The sequence below is a fragment of the Lactuca saligna genome, chromosome 3 (assembly GCF_052625555.1).
Source record: "Lactuca saligna cultivar CGN05327 chromosome 3, ASM5262555v1, whole genome shotgun sequence".
Lineage (NCBI taxonomy): Eukaryota > Viridiplantae > Streptophyta > Magnoliopsida > Asterales > Asteraceae > Lactuca > Lactuca saligna.
Genome location: NC_136419.1, coordinates 17,234,838 through 17,254,685, shown reverse-complemented (window position 1 = coordinate 17,254,685; position 19,848 = coordinate 17,234,838). Strand labels below are relative to the sequence as shown.

General features: G+C 33.7%; 1 protein-coding gene across 1 annotated transcript; it reads right to left on the bottom strand.

The window, feature by feature from the left end:
• Window positions 1-11,468: 11,468 nt before the first annotated feature.
• LOC145035221 (protein FAR1-RELATED SEQUENCE 5-like) lies at window positions 11,469-12,598 on the bottom strand. The gene is made up of 5 exons (XM_078983800.1): window positions 12,524-12,598; window positions 12,242-12,438; window positions 12,077-12,170; window positions 11,905-11,997; window positions 11,469-11,687 (listed from the first exon to the last, which is right to left on the bottom strand). The coding sequence occupies exons 1-5, from the start codon at window positions 12,596-12,598 to the stop codon at window positions 11,469-11,471; spliced, it is 678 nt and encodes a 225-aa protein (XP_078839926.1).
• Window positions 12,599-19,848: the final 7,250 nt, after the last annotated feature.

The window sequence follows — 19,848 nt, the reverse complement described above, 5'->3', positions numbered from 1 at the left end:
GTGTAATTATAAATAAACTAAATTTTCATTTTAAAATAATATCTTTACTTCCACTTATAAAGTTATGTCATTAACTTTTAACATATTATATTTAATTTATTAGATTTTATATGTTGTTATATGTAAACAATTACCAGTTTAAAGCTACAACTTTTGAACAGTTTGGAAAAAATATTTAAATTGTTAAATAAAAGATAATATTACAATGTCGACTTAAATATAAATTTCAGTTCCACTTAAAAACCAAAGAATATTTTGTAAATAATTAAAAATGATAAATTGTAGTGATAAATGCAAAAACTAAAGTGTAATCTCAATTTAACTTAAATATTTCCTAAATATATTTTTATAATCGTCAAAAGTTTTCAAATAAGTGGCTTAATATAACTTACAATAACGATAGTTAAAAATAACTCTATATAATGATTATATTGTTACCTTTAAAATAAAAAAATAATGTTTGATGTTTTAAATAATCATAATGATAGAAACTAAAACATTAAGAATATAAAATTTTAAAAATTAGTTAACAATAGTAACAACTAAAAATAACATTAGATCATATATTATATTTAATTTTATTCATGTATAACTCGTGGATAGAAGTCATTTAAACGATTGAAATTATGAATTTATAATAGATATATGTATTATCATATAATTCAAAATAATTAATATATTATATCAATTTAGTATATAAATTATTATATAAAATTTAACAACAACGTTATTGTTATATTTAAAAAAAAACATATATTTGTAAAACTTCAATTATATAGGTGTTTCTATGTAACGCGTGGGCATTCGCATAGTACGTATATATATATATATATATATATATATATATATATATATATATATATATATATATGTAAGGGAGAGGGGTAAAAGGGGGTATTCATTCATAATCATATTGTAGAGAGAGAAATTTAGAGAGAAGAAGAAAGTGTGTGTGAATCTTGTGTTCGAGCAATAATATTATCATCAATACATCATAGATTCATCATCTTCTTCTTCTCCTTCTTCTCTATTTGATCTTGCATGATCCGCTTGATTGGGAGTCCACACCATCAAGCGAATTTTTGGGACTTACAGTTTGTATCAGAGCTTGGTTTGTATCAATAATTTTGGCAAGATCTGGAGCGTTTTTGCACTTTTTCTTAAAGGATTTTATGTTTTTGGTTAGCTATTGAAAAAATATTGGGCGGTTGTTCTTCGAGTTTTTCATAAAAATGAGTTTTTGATTGAGTTTTGGAGCTAAAAATGTTGAAAATCGCATTTTTGGACGTAATTTGCAAAGCTCTAGCGGCGGTTTTAGGCCAGAAACATGTTTGTGGCTAGAGTTTGCAGTCGGAAACTTGTTTACGACTTGGGTTTCACACTCGTTTACGGCTAGGGTTTCACGTTTTCGGTTAGACCTCGATGGCAGCCATAATTACAAATTAGGGTTCCTTGGTGTTTTCGACTTCCTAGCCCAACTCGTTTGCGGTCCTCGGATTTTCAGCCCAGCAACATTCTCGGTTCAGTCTTCAGCAGCATTTTCTGCCCAAGCTTTCGCAAATTCTCGGCCAGCAGCTTTTTTACAACAATATTAGATGGAAGGAGAATCGAGCCCGTGTCTTTCCCTAACACAACCCACGCTTTACCAATTGATCTAGCAAGCCAAATGTTAAGCATCTTCCCTGATTAATTCAAATAGCTTCGAAATTTCGCTCCTATTTTCGGATTTTTAACAATTTTAGTCTAAAAATCATTTTTTTGAATTTTAAAATTCCATTTTCTACCCAAAATTCTGGTTTTCAATTTTTTACTATCATTTTTAACTTTTGACCTTAAAATTGACTTTGACTTACAAGTTTGACCTTTGACTTTAAACTTTGACTTTCTCATTTAACCTTCAAAATTTTACTTTTAGCTTGTCTGTTTGACTTCTATGTTTGACTTTTCAAGTTTGACTTTTTAAGCTTGACTTTTGAGGTTTTAAGTCATAGGGCAATTTTTTAAAACAATGAGTTCCGCATATATCCCGGTCAATGAAGTTTCATGCTCTAAATCTTGTGAAGATACAATTAAATTTATGAATGAACAAAATGATTTACTAAAAAGGGAAAATGAGGACCTTACATATGTAGGATATACTCTTAGGAAGGCCTAAAAACCTTTAAAAACACAACTAGAGGCCAAAACTAAGGATTTTCAAAAACTTCAAGAGGAATATAGCAATAAATGTGAAAACTATGACTATATTAAGAGATAGCTTGCCGAATTAACTGCCGAACTTGATGCATTGAAAGCTAAATATAATGATGATGAGTTCACATTTAAGAAATTTGATGTGTCAAGTGAGGTAGTTGCTTCTATGATAGAAAAACAACTAAAATTTAAAGATAATTAAAATAAGGGTCTGAGATATAATAGTGTTCCACCTCCTTTTAATGACAACTATAACCCACCCCTTGAGACTAATGAGGAAGAGATGCATGCTCAGTATGGAATAACCCCTACACGAGCTTCTATTAAGACTGAACAATCAGGGCCAATTGAGGGTGTTAAGATTAAATATACTAATGATTCTACTTCTGGTGCAGGTAAAGTAGCGAAAGATGAGAACAAGGAGAACACTACTGAACAAACCAATGTCTCCTTGAACTGTGAATATGTTTCTTCTAACTCAGTTACTTCTGATCAACCTGATATTCGCAAATACAGGCCACAAACACAAGCTAAACAGAGTGCCTGCTGCAAGTGTGCATGTGGGAACAATAAGAAATAAGGCAAGGGCACGCCACCAGGGGCAGGAAAAAACAATTCCTACATGAAGAAAAAGACATATTTTCACTATGGAACACTTGGACACATTTCTAGAAATTGTCCAAATCACGCATACATTCCCTATTACACACAAGGTTGGAAGAACGCGCCAAGAGGGATATTTTCCAAAAAAAACCCTTCAAGGTCACGTTCAAATAATGGTGACTGGAATGCCTAAAAGGCCAAGAATTCAACTCCCAAGGTCAAGAAGGAAATGTCGGCCAAGAATCCAAATTCAAGAGATGCTCCAGTGAAGCCAAGATCAGTTAGATAAAAGTCATGTCGAAGATCGACTTCAAGTTCAAAATCAAGTGTTGAGGCACCCATCCTCTCGAATAAGAAATGGGTTAAACCCAACTACATATGGGTACCAAAGGTTCGATCTCCTAAATCGTCTAATGATTCTAACATTTCTTCATCTTTTGTTTGTGATAAGCAGGATATGTCATGTACCTTGCAAAGATGACAAAGGTTGAACCAGTTTCAAAATGGATTGGGTTCTAAAGACCAACTAATCTTGCTCTATGTTGGAGCAACTATGGAGGCATATCATCAGACTTCGGTTTCTTGGTAGTGGTTGTTCCAGGCACATGACAAGGGACATCTCTCAACTGTACAACATTCAGAACTTTGTTTGAGAGTATGTGTCCTTTGCGGGAAGGTAATAAAGGAAAGGATCACACATGGGGTTTGTGCTTAATGATGTGAACAATTTTTAGATCTTTTATGAGATTATGCGTGTTGTTCTTAGACTTCTAGATGTAAATTCAATCGGTGACTTGTGGTTTGATTTTTCTTCTCGATACTCCTAAGTTTATATTAAACTGATTCGTTTTGAATACAATTTTTTATTTTCTTATAGTATTTCGTTAGTAGGTATTATTGGGAAGTGATATAAAGTATAGTGCTAAAGGGCAATTTATTATTCGTGTAATGCACTAAAGCCGAATTGTTTAGACTATGTGTTTAATGTGCTGGTAGGCATAAAGGATTTAAAACGACTACACATTGATTGACAATGAAAGGACTATACAATATAAAATTAGATAGTTTCATTTGGACTGACCATACGACGCTCGAGTAGATTGAGCAGTGAGATAAACATGGGAACCTACGAGATACACTAAAAGTTAATTATCTAGAACTGTGGCTCAACATTACCTTGATGTATGGACTTATGTTCTTAATTCTAATACTAATAGGGCAACTAGGGGTTCATAAAGTAGGTCTGTAGGAAATTATTTTCTTGCTTTCTATATGTCAGTTATATATTGCCTCCTCTGTGTGATTGGAACATATCTGACCTGGAATGCAACATATGCAACTCTATCTCTATGCATCTTCTTATGTATGCAATTCTTTTTGTCTGTTAGTCATATGTTGTCCCCTCTGTGTGATCGGAAGATCCGACCTTGGACACACCATATGCACTTAACTATCTCTCAAATCCTATATCTATGTTAGTCAGATGTTGTTCCCTCTGCGTGATTGGAAGACATTCGACCTGGGATACAACATATGTGTTTCTATATCTGACTTCTCTCTAAATGATTGAATACCCACCTAACGTAAGGAGTTCTTGGAACTTCTTGAATATGGGGGTATATCGAAAAGTGGGAAACACATTCTAGTGCATCTAAAATTAAACAATTTAAAAGGTTGTCTGTAGATCTCGCTGCTGAATTTAAGTGGACAATAATATATTTGGTCGTCGTCAGCTAAATGCCTATTTAAGTATATAGGTACAACTGTCTTGTCACTTATAACCTGCCCAATTTGTTAACATCCTTTGTGTTGAAGTGGACCACAATACCAGTGATTAACCAGATCCAGACATGCAGACGTGTGCTGATAATAAGATTGAATTGTTTGACAACTTTGATCCCAAATATTTTTGTTTTTATTAAACTTGTTCATGGTTTTCCTATATGCACAAATTTATGGGGAGAATTAAAAAAAACCAAAATAAAAAAAACCAAAAAACCAAAAATCCAAATATAGTGTTATTTCTGTTTTTTTTTTAGTAAATTCAAAAAAAATCCAAAAATATTTTTGTTTCTGTTTTATTTTTTTTCAGAAAATATAAAAAATCCAAAAATATTGTGTGCTAAGTTTTCTTTTACTCTTGTTTTTATCTCAAAATTTTCTTTGTCTTGAAAAGTGAATTCAGATTTAGATGAGACTCATGGAGACTTTATCGAAGATTTTCTAAGCAAAAGCTTCATCAATGATTGTTGAAGAGGTCTCATTTGAAGGAACAAGAAATGAAAATTATTCTTTCAACATACAAACTTTCAAACCCAGAAGCAAAGTGAAGTTGTACTTGAAGATTATGTGACATGTTGCATTGAAGCTTCCTTAATCAATTTGCTGGTATCTATGAACTTGCTGAAGTGATCCAGAAGATATAATCTCTTTGTTATTCTCTCTGAAGATTCTCAAGCTGAAAGTGTATATTTTCAAGACTCATTTCCAGAACCCTCCACACCCAACGTGCATTCAAAGTCAAATCTTGAAGAAAATCCCATCCGTTTAAGATGAAGTCATTCACATAGAAGATTCGTTTGCTCATCTTGAGGTTGTGAAGAAAACGAAGATAAAAGTTGAAGCCAAGCTCCAAATGAAGATTGACAAAAATAGCCAACTACATTCTTAGGGGAGTTTGTTGGGTCAAAGAAAAGAAAGCTATAAACCAAGGAGGATATTGTTGGGTTAAAAATATGGTTTACACTTTGCATTTCTAAGAATTTATTATTTTTAATCTTGGGTCGAAAATAACATTTAGTTTATTTATAGCTTGGACCGAAAACCCATGTGTTTTCGGTCTATCATTGGGTTTGGGCCTTGAGTTTTGCGGTCCATATATATATATATATATATATATATATATATATATATATATATATATATATATATATATATATATATATCATATTGTAGAGAGAGAAAGTTAAAGAGAAGAAGAGAGAGAGAGAGAGAGAGAGTGTGTGTGTGTGTGTGTGTGTGTGTGCGTGTGTAAATCTTATGTTCGAGCATCAATCTTATCATTAATACATCATAGATTCTTCTTCTTCTTCTTCTTCTCCTTCTTCTCCATTTGATCTTGCAACATCCGCTTGATTGTGATTCCGCACCGTCAAGCGGATCAGATTGATACGTCAAACGAATTTTTGGGACTTACATAATGCAAATATAGACATAACACCAGCTCTTGTTCATGATATGCTTGGAATTCATCTAAGTGGAAAAGATATATATATATATATATATATATATATATATATATATATATATATATATATATATATATATATAACACTGATTAATGTGAAGGAAAAGAATTAACGGATTGCAAGCAACAATACAATATCAAGGCTATGAGACCGTCGGATGTTGAAGAGAGAATTAAAGAAGCATCATATTCAGGGATTATTTCAGAACAAACTTTCTATTACTGTTTTATCATATTCAGGGATTATTTTCAGAACAAACTTTCTATTGCTGTTTTTTTAATACCATCTGTGAATAGAATAAGCCTGGAACTTGTAAAACAATAGTATTGCCACATTTTTAGGCAAAACACCTATGAGAGAAATTGACGGGTGTGGTTTTATAACCAATTGCTTGAAAATGTCAAAGGCGACATGGGATGAAACCGATAGAAGAAACTACTATTATGGGCCACTTCTTGTATTATTGGTAAGGAAAATTATTATAATTAACACTTTTATTTATATTATTATAACAAAACAAATTAATCATAATTTTGTTTCCATAAACAACTAGCTTATTTGGAGTTTATGAGAAATGATAAGAATGAAAAAAAAAAAAAAAAAAACAAATACATGCACTACATGTTTGGGATTATGACATGATGGTGAAAAAAAAAAGCTGAGTTAAAGAGTGGTAACTTTGGAACTTTGGAATGGAATGATGATGTTATAGAGAATGATGAAGAATCCGAAATCGATGAAAATGAAGATATGAAACTCGATGTAAGTTAATAATCTATATAATTAAAAAAAAATGAAGTTGCATTATAGATATATGTTATAAAATTTTAGTTAAGATGAAATTCATAAAGTGATTCACATTGTGAATAGAAAAGTATATTTTATTACTTTTTCTATAATATATCCACATAGTGAATATGTAATTTAGTAAAATGCATTAAAAGTGATACCTTATCAATGCATTCATATTGTAAAACTATAATTTATTAAAGAAAAAAGTTCAAACAAATTCATTGTTATTGAAATTTGTTTATTTCATTTTGCAGGAATTGGTATTCAAAGCAAAAAAAAGATTATAAAAAACTAGTGAATGATAAAATGAAGTTTGGAAACTTAATTGAGTTTTCAACAACAAAATTCATAGAAAGCGATGACTTGAAAGATATAAAGAAAGTCTTTGAACAAGAATTCATTTATAAAACTCAAAATGAAGATGAAACAAATGCGATGAATGAAGATGATGCAAAAACTAATAGGAATGACGATGAAGAAAAAAGCAATGAGAATTTAAATGAACATGAAATAAAGAATCAACAAATCATGGTAACACCAGGAAATTTGTACAATGATCCAATAGTGTATGAGAACGTTGATTCTATTCAATGTATTTTAAATTTTGATGATTATGATGATTTTGAAAATCTAAAAAGTTTTAGAGAAAAAAAAAACAATAATAGATGATAAAAAAAGAAAAAAAAATACTAAAAAATCATCAATACCTAGTTTTTCACTTGGACTTGGTCTTGGTCTAACACAAGAGTTTCAGGAGGAGATGGAAGTAGTGAAGATGAACACGTGAAGAAAGAAATAAAAGATGAAAAACTTGATAAAGGAGAAAGTTATGATTCAGAAGAAACAGAATGTCACATTAATATCTTGGGAATTGAAGATGATGAAGATAGAAAAACAGAAGTAGGAAAAAGATTAAAAACACCATCACTGAAGGTATCTTCTCCTTATAATACAAAAGAGGTTTGTGCATCGAAAATTGTAGATCCAGATGAAGTAAAAGTATCAGATAGAATTTTTTTTTTCAAGAATTTGTAATAACATAATTCATGTTATCTTTTCTTTAAATACAATAATATATAAATACAAATATAAATTAATTTTCTATTAACTGCTTTTTTGTTTTATTTGATTATGAATTAAGTGAGAATGTATTTCAAACTAAGAAAGGTTATGTGCCTGGAAGAGGAATGGTTGAAACCATGCAGGAAGGATTATGTGTACATGCATGTCATTGATGCTTGGATTGATATTTTGAACTATAAAGAAAAGCTTAAATCAAATTCTACAGTGAATCTTTATTTCTTTGATACATCAATAGTGGTAAGTTAATTAAAAATTATGTATCATGATAATGTTGATAATATAATAAATAAAATTTTCAATAGTTCTTAATAAGTAATAAAATTCCCACAGTGAATCCTATTATAATTCACAGGGTGAATAATTTTAAAATTTAAATTTACATTGTAAATTTAACAATTTACTCTTTAAAGTTTGATGTATGTTTAATTTTTTTTGCAGAGACAGTTATATTTGACAAAAATATTCCTTTCATTGAAAGATTTGATAAATTTGAGTCAAATATCAAAGATGCATTGAAAAAAAGAAAAAGAATTTCTGACATTTGAAAAAGTTCACTTGGTAATAAATTGTTCATTTTGTTGAATATATTACATATTTTAAACAAAGTTTAATAATTTAAATTATTAAGCAGGTGTTTTTTCCAGTTCATCAAAAAATTCACTTTTACATCTTCTGCATAAACTTAGAAGAACTAATGGTTGATGTCATTGTCAATAGGAATTTAGTTGCAAAGTTTTCTAGAGCTTATCGTGATGTACCTAATGAATTTGTAAGAAAAGTAAATTTACATTCTGAATATAAGTATTAATAGACTGATAATTTAAATAAAATAATAATTATAGAAAATGACAATTTCTTTTTTGTAGAAAATACTTTTTAGTAGGTATTTGATGAGGGTCAATCACAAATCAGCTTTAATTTTGGAGGATGTTGAACCAGAAAGGGTAAACATGAATTGGTGCACAAGGGATAATCATGTTGACTGTGGATTTTTTTGGATGCGTCATATGGAGACATATATGGGAAATAAAACATTAAATTGGACATGTGGGTAGCCAAAAGAATCAAAACAACAACAAAGTGTGTTAAATGATTTACACATTAAGTATTTGACAAAGATATTATTGAGTGGTGCAAACACATGCAGGTCAAGAATCATTATACAAACAGCTAAGTTTACAAAAAATACTAATGAAGAAATAAAAGATTTGCTCAACAATGGATGGGAATAAAAGGGAAGAATGGATATAGTACTTCAAGGATTGGAAAAAGAATTGTAAAACTTAAAACTTAGTTTTTTATTCATAATCGGTATATATTTAGATGCACTTTAATTTCTTTAAGAACATATACATGCTTGTTGTGTTACAATTTAAGGTGAGATTCTATATCAAATATAATGAACTTTACTAATACTTAAAAGACGTTTATATTTTCATGTGAATGTCTACATGTATGTTATACGATTACATGTTTTATTGAAGATATTCTATTGGTGTTTGGGTGGGTTGGGGGGGGGGGGGGGGGTGGGATTGATTATATTTCTACTTTGAATAAAGAATTGAAAGTACATTGTCATTTCATACATTTACTTCATTTCTTTTAGTCTAAATGATTAAATGTTAATGTAATAACAATACAATATATGTAGAAAATTTACATTGTTTATATAAAGTAACAACATTAACCTTGTGAAAATTTTATATGTTAGATTCTCAATGTGAATTACAGTACATATTAAAACATGTATATTTTATATGTGAGGTTCACAATGTGAATTATTGTACATATAGATCGTTAGAACAATTAATAGTTGAGCTTGAATTAAATTACATTAAGACAATCTTTAACATGAAACTTTTATATGTGAGATTAACAATGATAATTAATACACATAAATTAAATCATTAGCGTGAAAATTTTATTAGAAAAGATTCAAAACAACTAACAATAAAAAAAAATTTAACCACAAGCAATAAATTCGAAATATATATATATATATATATATATATATATATATATATATATATATATATATATATATTTATTTATTATTAGAAATAAAGTCTAAAACAATGAATATCAAAATTAACATGAATATTTCAACATTTATATCCATTAAATGATCATTACAAAAATCAAATCTTATTTTAGTAGTTTTAAAGAGAAAATAGAAACAATCAGCCTTTTGTAACCTCGGATTCTAAATCAAACTTACTTAACCTCAAAATGCAACTCCTAGCATTGTGATTTGGTTTATGACATAAACTGCACAACCTAGAACCCTTTTTAGATGTCTCCATCACTTTCATTCTAGTGCTCTTGATTCTTTTACCACTGGCCCATCCCTTGTTTCTAATCCCCTGTGGATTATGAATATTGATAACATCAGGTACTGCAGCTCCAATAATTTTTCAATGTGAACTGATCTACTCGAAGATGCCCCTGATGAGGTACATAAAGGAATACCAGTATCAACATCCTAAAGTTGCTTTATATATTTACCCAACTCATCCTCATTATTTGCTATCTTGTTAATGGACAAACGAAGAATAGCATACGCATCGTGAATCAAACATTCATTTTTACTGCATTTATGAGGATGTGAGTACCTTTTTCTCAACAATCCATCAGCTATGATATCTTTTTCTCATCTTCTCAAAATGAAATTTGATGGAATTTCATCATACTCTTTCATATTAATATGAAAAACATATGACGACATAACAATCCTCCCTGGACAAAAAGCATGCAGCTATAACTGATGCTAATGCTATAACCCCTTCTACTAAATAGAACTTACAAAATTATCATTAATAAACAAATTAATATGTGAATAAGAAATTCTATCTCATACCATTCGATAAAAATTATACAAATTAACATTGATTCACATTATTAATCAACGGGACATTAGAAATCATAATCATAATACTATAATATAAATATGTACTTCAAATCAAATTCACAAAAAATACATATTCCATACTAATCTAATGAAAAGTACACACCAATTTATACCTCTATAAAAATTCACACTATGAATTGGCAAAACATCCTACATTTACAGTTTGAATTTTTAAACTACATTTTATATTTAATAAACTCTATTAGGACAAAGAGACATACCTCTTAACGAGTATTAGGAAAATGAGAAGGAAGACCATTTCGATATAAATCATTAGAATCTTCATCCTCATTCAAATTTTTATCAATCAAGTTTTTTTTCTTCTTATCTCTCAAAACATAAACTTCACTTTCATCTTCAATAAGTACAGATTATTGAACACAATAAAACATGGATTTATATAAATCTTTATGAATGTTCAAGAAAATATTATGTGTTTAAATTTCCGATGCATGCTTTTCAATAGCCAAAGGAGTCCTTAGCTTGGTGGTAGTAGTTGTGGACTGATAATCTAATAAAGATTGATGATGTCTTTGCTTCTCCATTGAACTATCAAAAAACATCATGAACTTCACCAAACTTGATTTATGATGCAAAAAATGTGTGAAAACAGAATTCAGACTCTCTGATCTTGAAGTAGGTTATATCAAACCAAAAATTTCAAGATCTCTCATAAAAGTCGGAATCCATAAATCCCTTATTTTAAAAACAGAATTTAAGCAATCATTTTCTTTTAGATGAAACTTATCTAACATTGTTGACCAGGAACTTTCAAAATCTTGTGGAGAACATTGAAGATTCGATATAATATCAAAAATTGTCTTCTGGAAGTCCGAATGGTTAGATACATCGATAGGAATCTAAAAAAAACAAATAGATAAGAATCATTACATAAGTTGAATATTTGATGTAATTCATAGTAGCATAACATTTCTTTCAAATTATGAATTCACAATGTGATTTAGGATTTAGATTTGTTCCTTTCATCATATACAAATTTACATTGTGAATTCACAATGTGCTTTATGATCTATATGGTTATAAACATATATAGGAATCAAGAAACAAAGAATATACCTTTTCCTCAAGTTTTTGAGTGATGTGCCACATGCATAGTCTATGCTTGGATTCAGGAAAAACAAAATTAACAGCTTTCTTCATTGATGAATCCTGATCTATTACAATCATTATGGGTGGCTTGACAAATGTTTAACGGAACACTTCAAACAACCACACATATCACATATACATCTGTTGTCTCATGAGCTAGTAAACCAACAACAAAAGTAACACAACGCTTGTGGTAGTTAACTCCAATAAAAGGAACAAATACCATAGCATATCTAAATTTTTTTATAAGTATTATTAAAAAGAACAAATATCATAAAAAGAACAAATAAGGATTAGGAATTACTTGTTTGTTTGATAAGTAGCATCAAAAGACAGTACATCTCCAAATTCCTTATAGTTGGCTTTCAAAGTATCATCAGGCCAAAAAAGTCTAGTAAGATGATCATCAACATCTTTTTGGACCTCAAATGAAAAATTAGAGAAACAAAATTTTCTGTTTGTCAATATATCCGCAACCGTTTGGGAATCTTTGACACCAATCTTAGAATTCAAATCTCTATGAAATTTTTTTAAAGTCAATTGCATTCCCTTCCCTAGAATCAAAGCCACCATTCATAGTACTCACCAAGTTATAAGCTTTTGAAGCACCAATGCTACACCTATCAACCTTATGTATAAATGATTCATCAAGAAAATCCATTGTTCTATTAATCCTTAGTATGTAACACCATGTTTATTTAATAAATAAATAAACAATTAATGAATGAGTAATAGCCCTAAATATAATAACTATATAGCAAGGTGTTTGCCTCGAGGAGTTAATTGCTACTATTTTAGAAGTTGAGGGATAAAAGTGTAAGTTTCGGTTTGATTTTGTAAGTATTTATGAAGGTAGGGACTAAATGGTAACTTCTAGGACTTCATTTGAAGAGATTTTGGAGGCTTAAGGTTTGTTTGGTAAATTAAGGATCTAATTTGAGAGGAATTATCGAAGCATGGGTGTAATTAGTAAATATTGTAACTGAAATGTAATGGATTTTGAATGTTGAGGGTTTAAATGGTAAATTAAGGACTCATTTTGAAAAGAATAATGGGAGGAGGAGCTGGAAGTGTAAAAATCGTATGAAATTGTATGGGATACGGGTGAACCCGTCACCCTCATTGGCCTCCATATACACACGTACAATAACTCATGTAAACCCTAAACCTAGTTACATTCTAGCCGCCACCCCAACTCCACTCACCCTTCAGCCGCCGCTATTGACTGCCAAAGTCACCACCGCGAACCACTATTGTCGGCGAAGATGTTCTTGGTTGTTATTCCATGGCCGCCGATGACGATGGACCATAGATGTCGTTGTTGCCATTCGTGGATAAAGAATAATGATTCTGGTGCTTCGCCATTGCTATGGTTCCGACGGACATTCCACCACCGCCTTTCGCCAGCTGTTAACGCGTTCCTCCGCCCATTCTGCCTAGCCGTCGTTGATACCACTGTTCTTGGCTGAAGACGCATTGCCGCCGTTGCTTACAGTGGATTTCTGCTAACTCCATTGCTACCATCGTTCTGGATGTTTTCGTTTCACCGGTGATACGTTTAAACCCCGTGGGTGCCGCCGCTTCTGCCGCCTTCTTGTGCCAGTGTTGTCGTCGCTGTCGTATCTTGACACCGCTAGCCACCATAAAAGGTGGCTGTAAGTTTGTGTGGGTGTGTGATTCTGTTTTTAACATGTTTTAGTTTGTGGGTAGTATGTTAGTTCATGTATGGGGTGTTTTGTGTAGCTAGAAAACCAAGGAAGCCACCACCACCATTGTGAGGTTGTGGCTGCCACCTTCTACCACCGCCGGCCACCACAAGGTGGCTGTTTCTGTGTGTGTTAGCTTAGCTTAGTGTGTGCTAATTGGTTTTTTTGAGTTGTATGATGTAATCAATAAAGGAATAACGGAAAGAAATCTCATAACCACCACCATGAGGTGGTAGCTGCTGCCACCGGCCGTCGTGTCTGGTGGCGGTGTTCCTCGTTTCTATTGTAACTTGTTTGGGATGCTTCGACAGAATGGGCCCAATTAAAACCTAGTAGGCCTAGTGAAACCATATTGGGCCCAATGAAACCCTAGTGGGCCCAATGAAGCCCTAATTGACATAAAAGCCCAAACATGTGGCTAATGGGCTAGTATTGGGTTGGAAACCCTAATTTGGGATTGGAAAACCCTAATGCCATGAAACCCAAGATTTTGGATATATGGGCTTTGGATTTATCGGGACCCACACTAGGATCATTTACTAAATTAAAATATAAATTAATAACCAATTGTAATTAACGTAAGGCCAAATTGGACTTAATAGATTAAGTCCTTAATGGGTTATGTGAGGAACACTTAACCCTAATCATCATTTTATGTGAAAAATCTAAGTTCACTTAGGCCTAGAGTTGGGCCTTTCCATTGGGCTTTGTTAATTGGATTATTAATAGGCCATCTAAGAATAATCATATGGACTACAATATATTGATGGGCTTTAAGGTAAGGCCTATATGAGGGTTTGGGACCAATTTCAAAAATTGGGCCATAGTTTGGGCCTTTATGATTATGAAATATTGGGCCATTAGAAAGGTCAAATGTTTAGACTAGACTAAATGGTTGGGCCTTTGAATAAGACCATGTAAAGGTTTGGGCCCAATTTGGAAAATTGGGCCATATGTTAGGCTTTGATTCATAGTTTAACTTTTGGGCCTTTGGATTGGGCCTTGAGTTGAATCAAGCTAAGATATGGGTAAGGAAGTCTTATAACTCAAGCATGGATTTATGATTTTTGTGTTGGAACCCAATTATTAACTGGGTGTTATTTTGATATTCATAGTTTGGGAAGTTATCATCCAGCAGCCAGGGTTTCGTCTGCGGAACTTTAGTAGTGTGAGTGAGTTACCTTCCAGTAGAAGTTGGTTGAAGGCACCAATGTCGGCCCACTGGTAGTTGTTTATAGATGAGATAATTGTATTTGTGATAATTGTCTGGTATGTCACTATTTGTTATGTGTTATGTGCTAGTATGCTATGTTTTATGTGATAATGGTAGGAAGGGTAGGATAGACCCTGGTATCGGTTGTAATGACCGATAGAGTAGGTCAAGCACCCCAAGTATGTCTGACAACAAGTTTATGATATGTTGTTATTCGATAGTGGTAATAGGAGGGGAATAGTTCTCGTGCTACGGTCATAAGGACCGAAGGGTAGGTCAAGCACCCCAGATATGTCTGACATTATGTTTATGTTATGTTATTATGTGGTAGCAGTAGGGGTGAAATAGTCCCCATATCCGGTTTTGATAAACCGGAGGGTAGGTCGGGCACCACAAAATTTCCTGGTAGGGTAGGTAGAGCACCCCAGAAATGCTTGACATGGGTAGGTTGGGCGCCTCAGAATTGCTTGGCAGGGTAGGTTAGGCACCCCAGAATTTTCTTGTAGTATGTGTTTGGTAGAGTATGTGGTATGATGGGGGAACTCATAAAGCTTCGTGTTCACGGTTTTTAGTTTTAGTTTCAGGTACTTCCTTTTCAAAGGAAAGGAATCGACTCGATCGCAACACATCACACGATGTTTTCCGCGCAGGAGATCTTTGGGATTACACTCTAATATTATTTCATGATAACATGTTTGACTATTGACACTTTGGTTTTTACATGAGATGTTATTATGGATGTTTTATTACTTATGGTTTTATAAAAACTTATTTAAAAATGAATTTTTTGGCCTTAAATTTTGGGATGTTACAAGTTGGTATCAGAGCCTTGTTTTGAGGGATTTGGGTACACTCTCTGGTGTGTCTAGACTGAAACTAAGGACTTGGTATGTAAATTTTCAAAAGTAAAATCATTTTATAAAAAGAAGTATGAAAATAATTTGAAAAGAGAAAAGGACTATGAAAAGAACAAGGTGTGTGATGCGTGCAATCAGTCGAGCTCTAGTAAGTTTTCCCTAAGATACCCATATATGTTATGATATGATATGATATGATATGATATGATATGATATGATATGATATGATATGATATGTATATGATAATTGTATGCTAGATTAAGGCTAAGGATCTAGGAAGGATGCCTTATATGCCTATTGTATGTATATGGGAACTGCATGCTAGATTAGGGGTAAGGATCTAGGAAGATGCCTTATATGCCTGCTGTATGTTCTTGATGAGTTACATGATAGTACTGATCAGTCAGTGATAGGATAGCCTGTTTAGGTTATGGTTAATTATATGAGCCTTTAAATTGCATGTACAAATTTCTAATTAGAGGATAGAACGGTTTGATTAGATTATGATGGTTAGATTTTTCCATTGTCTGATTGTTGTATGCTTTGTGTTTTGTGGGACTCTTAGTGATGTGTGTTAGCTACAATGTGAATATGCTAAGTCACATGGGACACTTGCCGAATAATCTTAGAGTGATAGATTTGACCCTATTACGCAACTCTCATTTGAGTCAAACCATTCTAGGAATGAGTCTTTTACTCGATGGATTATCTGATATCTATTGCATGTGGATATATTCATGAGGTAGCTAGTTGACATTATTAGGAATCTTTCAGCAGCTGAGGAGTGGGTGACTACGGGAACCTAGGAAAGCCTAGGATATGTTTTAGTGGGTTAGTAGTGAGGTTCAGTGAGACTTCGTTGTACCAATTTGAGGAAGTGACTTGGAGGATTCAGGAGGATTGCTGAGGAAAGTATGGATAGGTGTGGAAGGTCGTATTGGGCCCGTACTACTGAAAGCATAGGATTCATACTCGAATCGGTGAGAGTCTTGGAGAATCTGAGAAGCTTCGGGGAGACGTTTGTGACCTGGTTTGGGGATAGAGGAAGTTTCAGTTGTTGTAGCTTAGCTATTGGCAAGTGAGATAGTGAGCGTGGCAGGGTGTCAGACCCTAAAGGATATGATTTCCAAGACGTTGCGGATGTGAGATCGATTTGGAGCTCTTTGAGAAGAGAGGTTAGTGCTAGATGCGTATAGTAGAGGGTCTCAGGAAGAGAACCTTGACTTCTGATCATCGGGTGAAAGGCTAGCAGGGCCGGAGTCAGTGCAACACATACGAGAAAGTGCACAAGGAAGTTCGACATTCCAAGGGTTTAGGCTGCTACAAGTGTAGCGGGGTCGGTTATGGCAGCAAAAGGTGATCAGGATTCCTACAGATGTTACGGGTATGTCATCTTCTACTACTATTAGGTGGATGTTAGGAATATGTATCGCTTTGGAATTGTGAGTGAGTTTGGATAAGTCAAATCTCTAGTTAATTTTCTGCTAGTGTTTGGGTTATCAAGGATCATATATGACATCATGCATGCCAAAAAGTCCTTGATGAACCTACAGAGGGAAGCATCTTGCAAAGTGGGTTCTGCATGGACCGTAATCATTCCGAATCTTTTTGTCGGGATCTGTGCAGTAGTATTATTTAGAGGATACTCGGTCAGGGTTAGAGTGGTAGTTCTTTAGTGAAGTCAGCATTTAGTATTTCTATCATAGTTAAGGTGTGGTCAACAATTGTCTGTGGATGAACTTTACAGTTCATGCCACTCCCGTTGATAGGACAGGGCTGGTAACACAACGAGGGTAATGTCAGTTACGAGTGTTAGATGCGTAAGTGGTTGGTCATTGGATGTTCAAGAGAATTTCATTTCTCACATGGGTTGTGTTCGGTTAGAGTTCAGTGATACTGCAAGAATGAAAGTGGGAACGAGGATTTCTCAGCCGGAGTGAAGATTAAGGCCTTCAGTTGACATCATGGGAGATGGACTGAGGTGTCAGACTGTACCAGATTTCAAGAGTACTCTTCAATATTTCAGAGGATGGGCAATCTTAAGGTTTGACTGGTAATTGATCGTTAGCATTGGTAAGCTCAGATTGTCGGTAGTGGACTATTAGGAAGTAAGAAGGATTGGTTATCCTTCAATTCTCACGTACCGTGAAGACTTAGTCAAATCTAAATTGGGGGAGGGGGAGAGAGAGAGAGAGAGAGAGAGAGAGAGAAACTTTTGTAAAGCTCATCAAATGTGAGTTCTGGTTGAACGATGTGCAATCTCTTGGGCACTTTGTCAAGCAAAAGGGTATTTTGGTCGATCCGATCAACATTGAGGTCGTGATGCAGTAAGAGATTCTGAGGTCTCCAACTGAGATTCGTAGTTTCCTAGTTCTAGCATGTTATTACCGGATATTTATACATGACTTCTCCGAGATTGTGGTTCCTTTGACCCAACTGACCAAGAAGTAGGTGGCCTTTCACTGGGGGCCTGAGCAGCAGGCATCCTTCGAGACTCTCAAACAGCAGGTTTTGGGAACCAGGGTAGAGCTCCAGTTAGGACTTAAGTTCATTTGTGTATTAGGTCAAGTGCGTGTTTGACCCAATATGGAAAGTGTTGTAAGACTACGGGGGTAGCCGTAGCATTCAGTAGCAGTCAGTTAGCATGGAAAGTGTTGTAAGACTGCGGGGGTAGCCGTAGCATTCACTAGCATTCAGTAGTGATAAAGTGTTGTAAGACTACGGGGGTAGCCGTAGCTTTCACTATGTTAGTAGATAACATTAGCATCTTGTTAGAACGCGAAAGGAACAATAGTACCCATCAGTTCGGTTGTAGCAGTGAGGATATGGAAATCCATAGATTGGTTTATGGATTTCCATAGAGGGATTAGATCTTGTTAAGCCAGTGATAAGACTGTTGGAACGTCACTACAATTGTGAGATCGGGGAAGCAATAGACTGCTTAAGGACGTGTGAGATAAGGCTACCATTGGTTAGGTAGCAATCATTTTTAGTCTTGGATTTGATGATGATAGGATTCAACACATGGATCCGATCGGTTAGATTAGAAAGTTGTTAGAGTCGTAATGGCATGATAACTAGTGGCAACTAGTTCCAGAGAAGGATTTCGTTCAGAAGTCGTGTGAGGCGACTAAGTGGGGAATCCTTTGGCTCCGCAGCCAGGCCGGAACCCGGTATTTCAGATGATTGGTGAATGAGTTGAGACCAGGAAGGTCTTGGTAGATTTTGGAAAGCAGCCATGAGGCAACATACTGCTTCAGGCATTTCATTGTTCGGACAGTTCAGTGTTTGGGCAGTGTTAGCATTTGTGTTTAGGTTGCAAGTACGGACGGAATAGCAGGTTGAAATGGGTAGTGACAAGTCACTCACTGTAGGATTAGCTGAGCCTTGGCCAAGTATTAGTGATATGCAGGGGTAATTAGGTTAGTGATCCTGTTTATAGCGGGGACCTCGAACTATTAGAAGTTGAGTAGTCATTTGAAGCATAAGCGGATTGGATTTAACAATAATGATTCAGTTAGAGTGGTCTGTCAGGGATTCAAACCAACTTGAAACAACAGATTTCAAATGGGGTAGATGTTATCTTGTTACGAGGAATTCATTCACCTACGGATTTTAGGGCTTTTCGAGGATTGGTCATGTCTACCCTGGGAAAGATAGGGTGTGCCCAGGATGATGACTATGTTACTAGAGTGGTTGGGCGTGTAAGGAATGGTAAGGAATGATTTCGAGGACTGAATCTAATTTAAGTGGGAGAGAGTTCTAACACACTGTTTATTTAATTAATAAATACACAATTAATGAATGAATAGTAGCCCTAGAAATAATAATTATATAGCAAGGTGTTGGCCTCGAGGAGTTAATTGCTACTATTTTAGAAGTTGGGGGTTAAATGTGTAAGTTTCGGATGGATTTTTTAAGTATTAATGAAGGCGGGAACTAAATAGTAACTTCTGGGACTTCATTTGAATAGATTTTGGAGGCTAAAGGGCTGTTTGGTAAATTAAGGATCAAATTTTAGAGGAATTATGGAAGAAGGGGTGTAATTAGTAAATATGATACCTAAAATGTAATGGATTTTAATGTTGATGGTTTAAATGGTAAATTAAGGACTCATTTTGAAAAGAATAATGG

Excerpts from the sequence above, each read along its gene's own strand:
- LOC145035221 (XM_078983800.1), bottom strand. The coding sequence starts at position 12,598 with ATGGATTTTCTTGATGAATCATTTATACATAAGGTTGATAGGTGTAGC. Across the intron at positions 12,439-12,523 it reads CTTCAAAAGCTTATAACTTG|ATTGGTGTCAAAGATTCCCA; the intron begins GTGAGTACTATG and ends TTGAATTCTAAG. Across the intron at positions 11,688-11,904 it reads CTCAAAAACTTGAGGAAAAG|ATTCCTATCGATGTATCTAA; the intron begins GTATATTCTTTG and ends TGTTTTTTTTAG.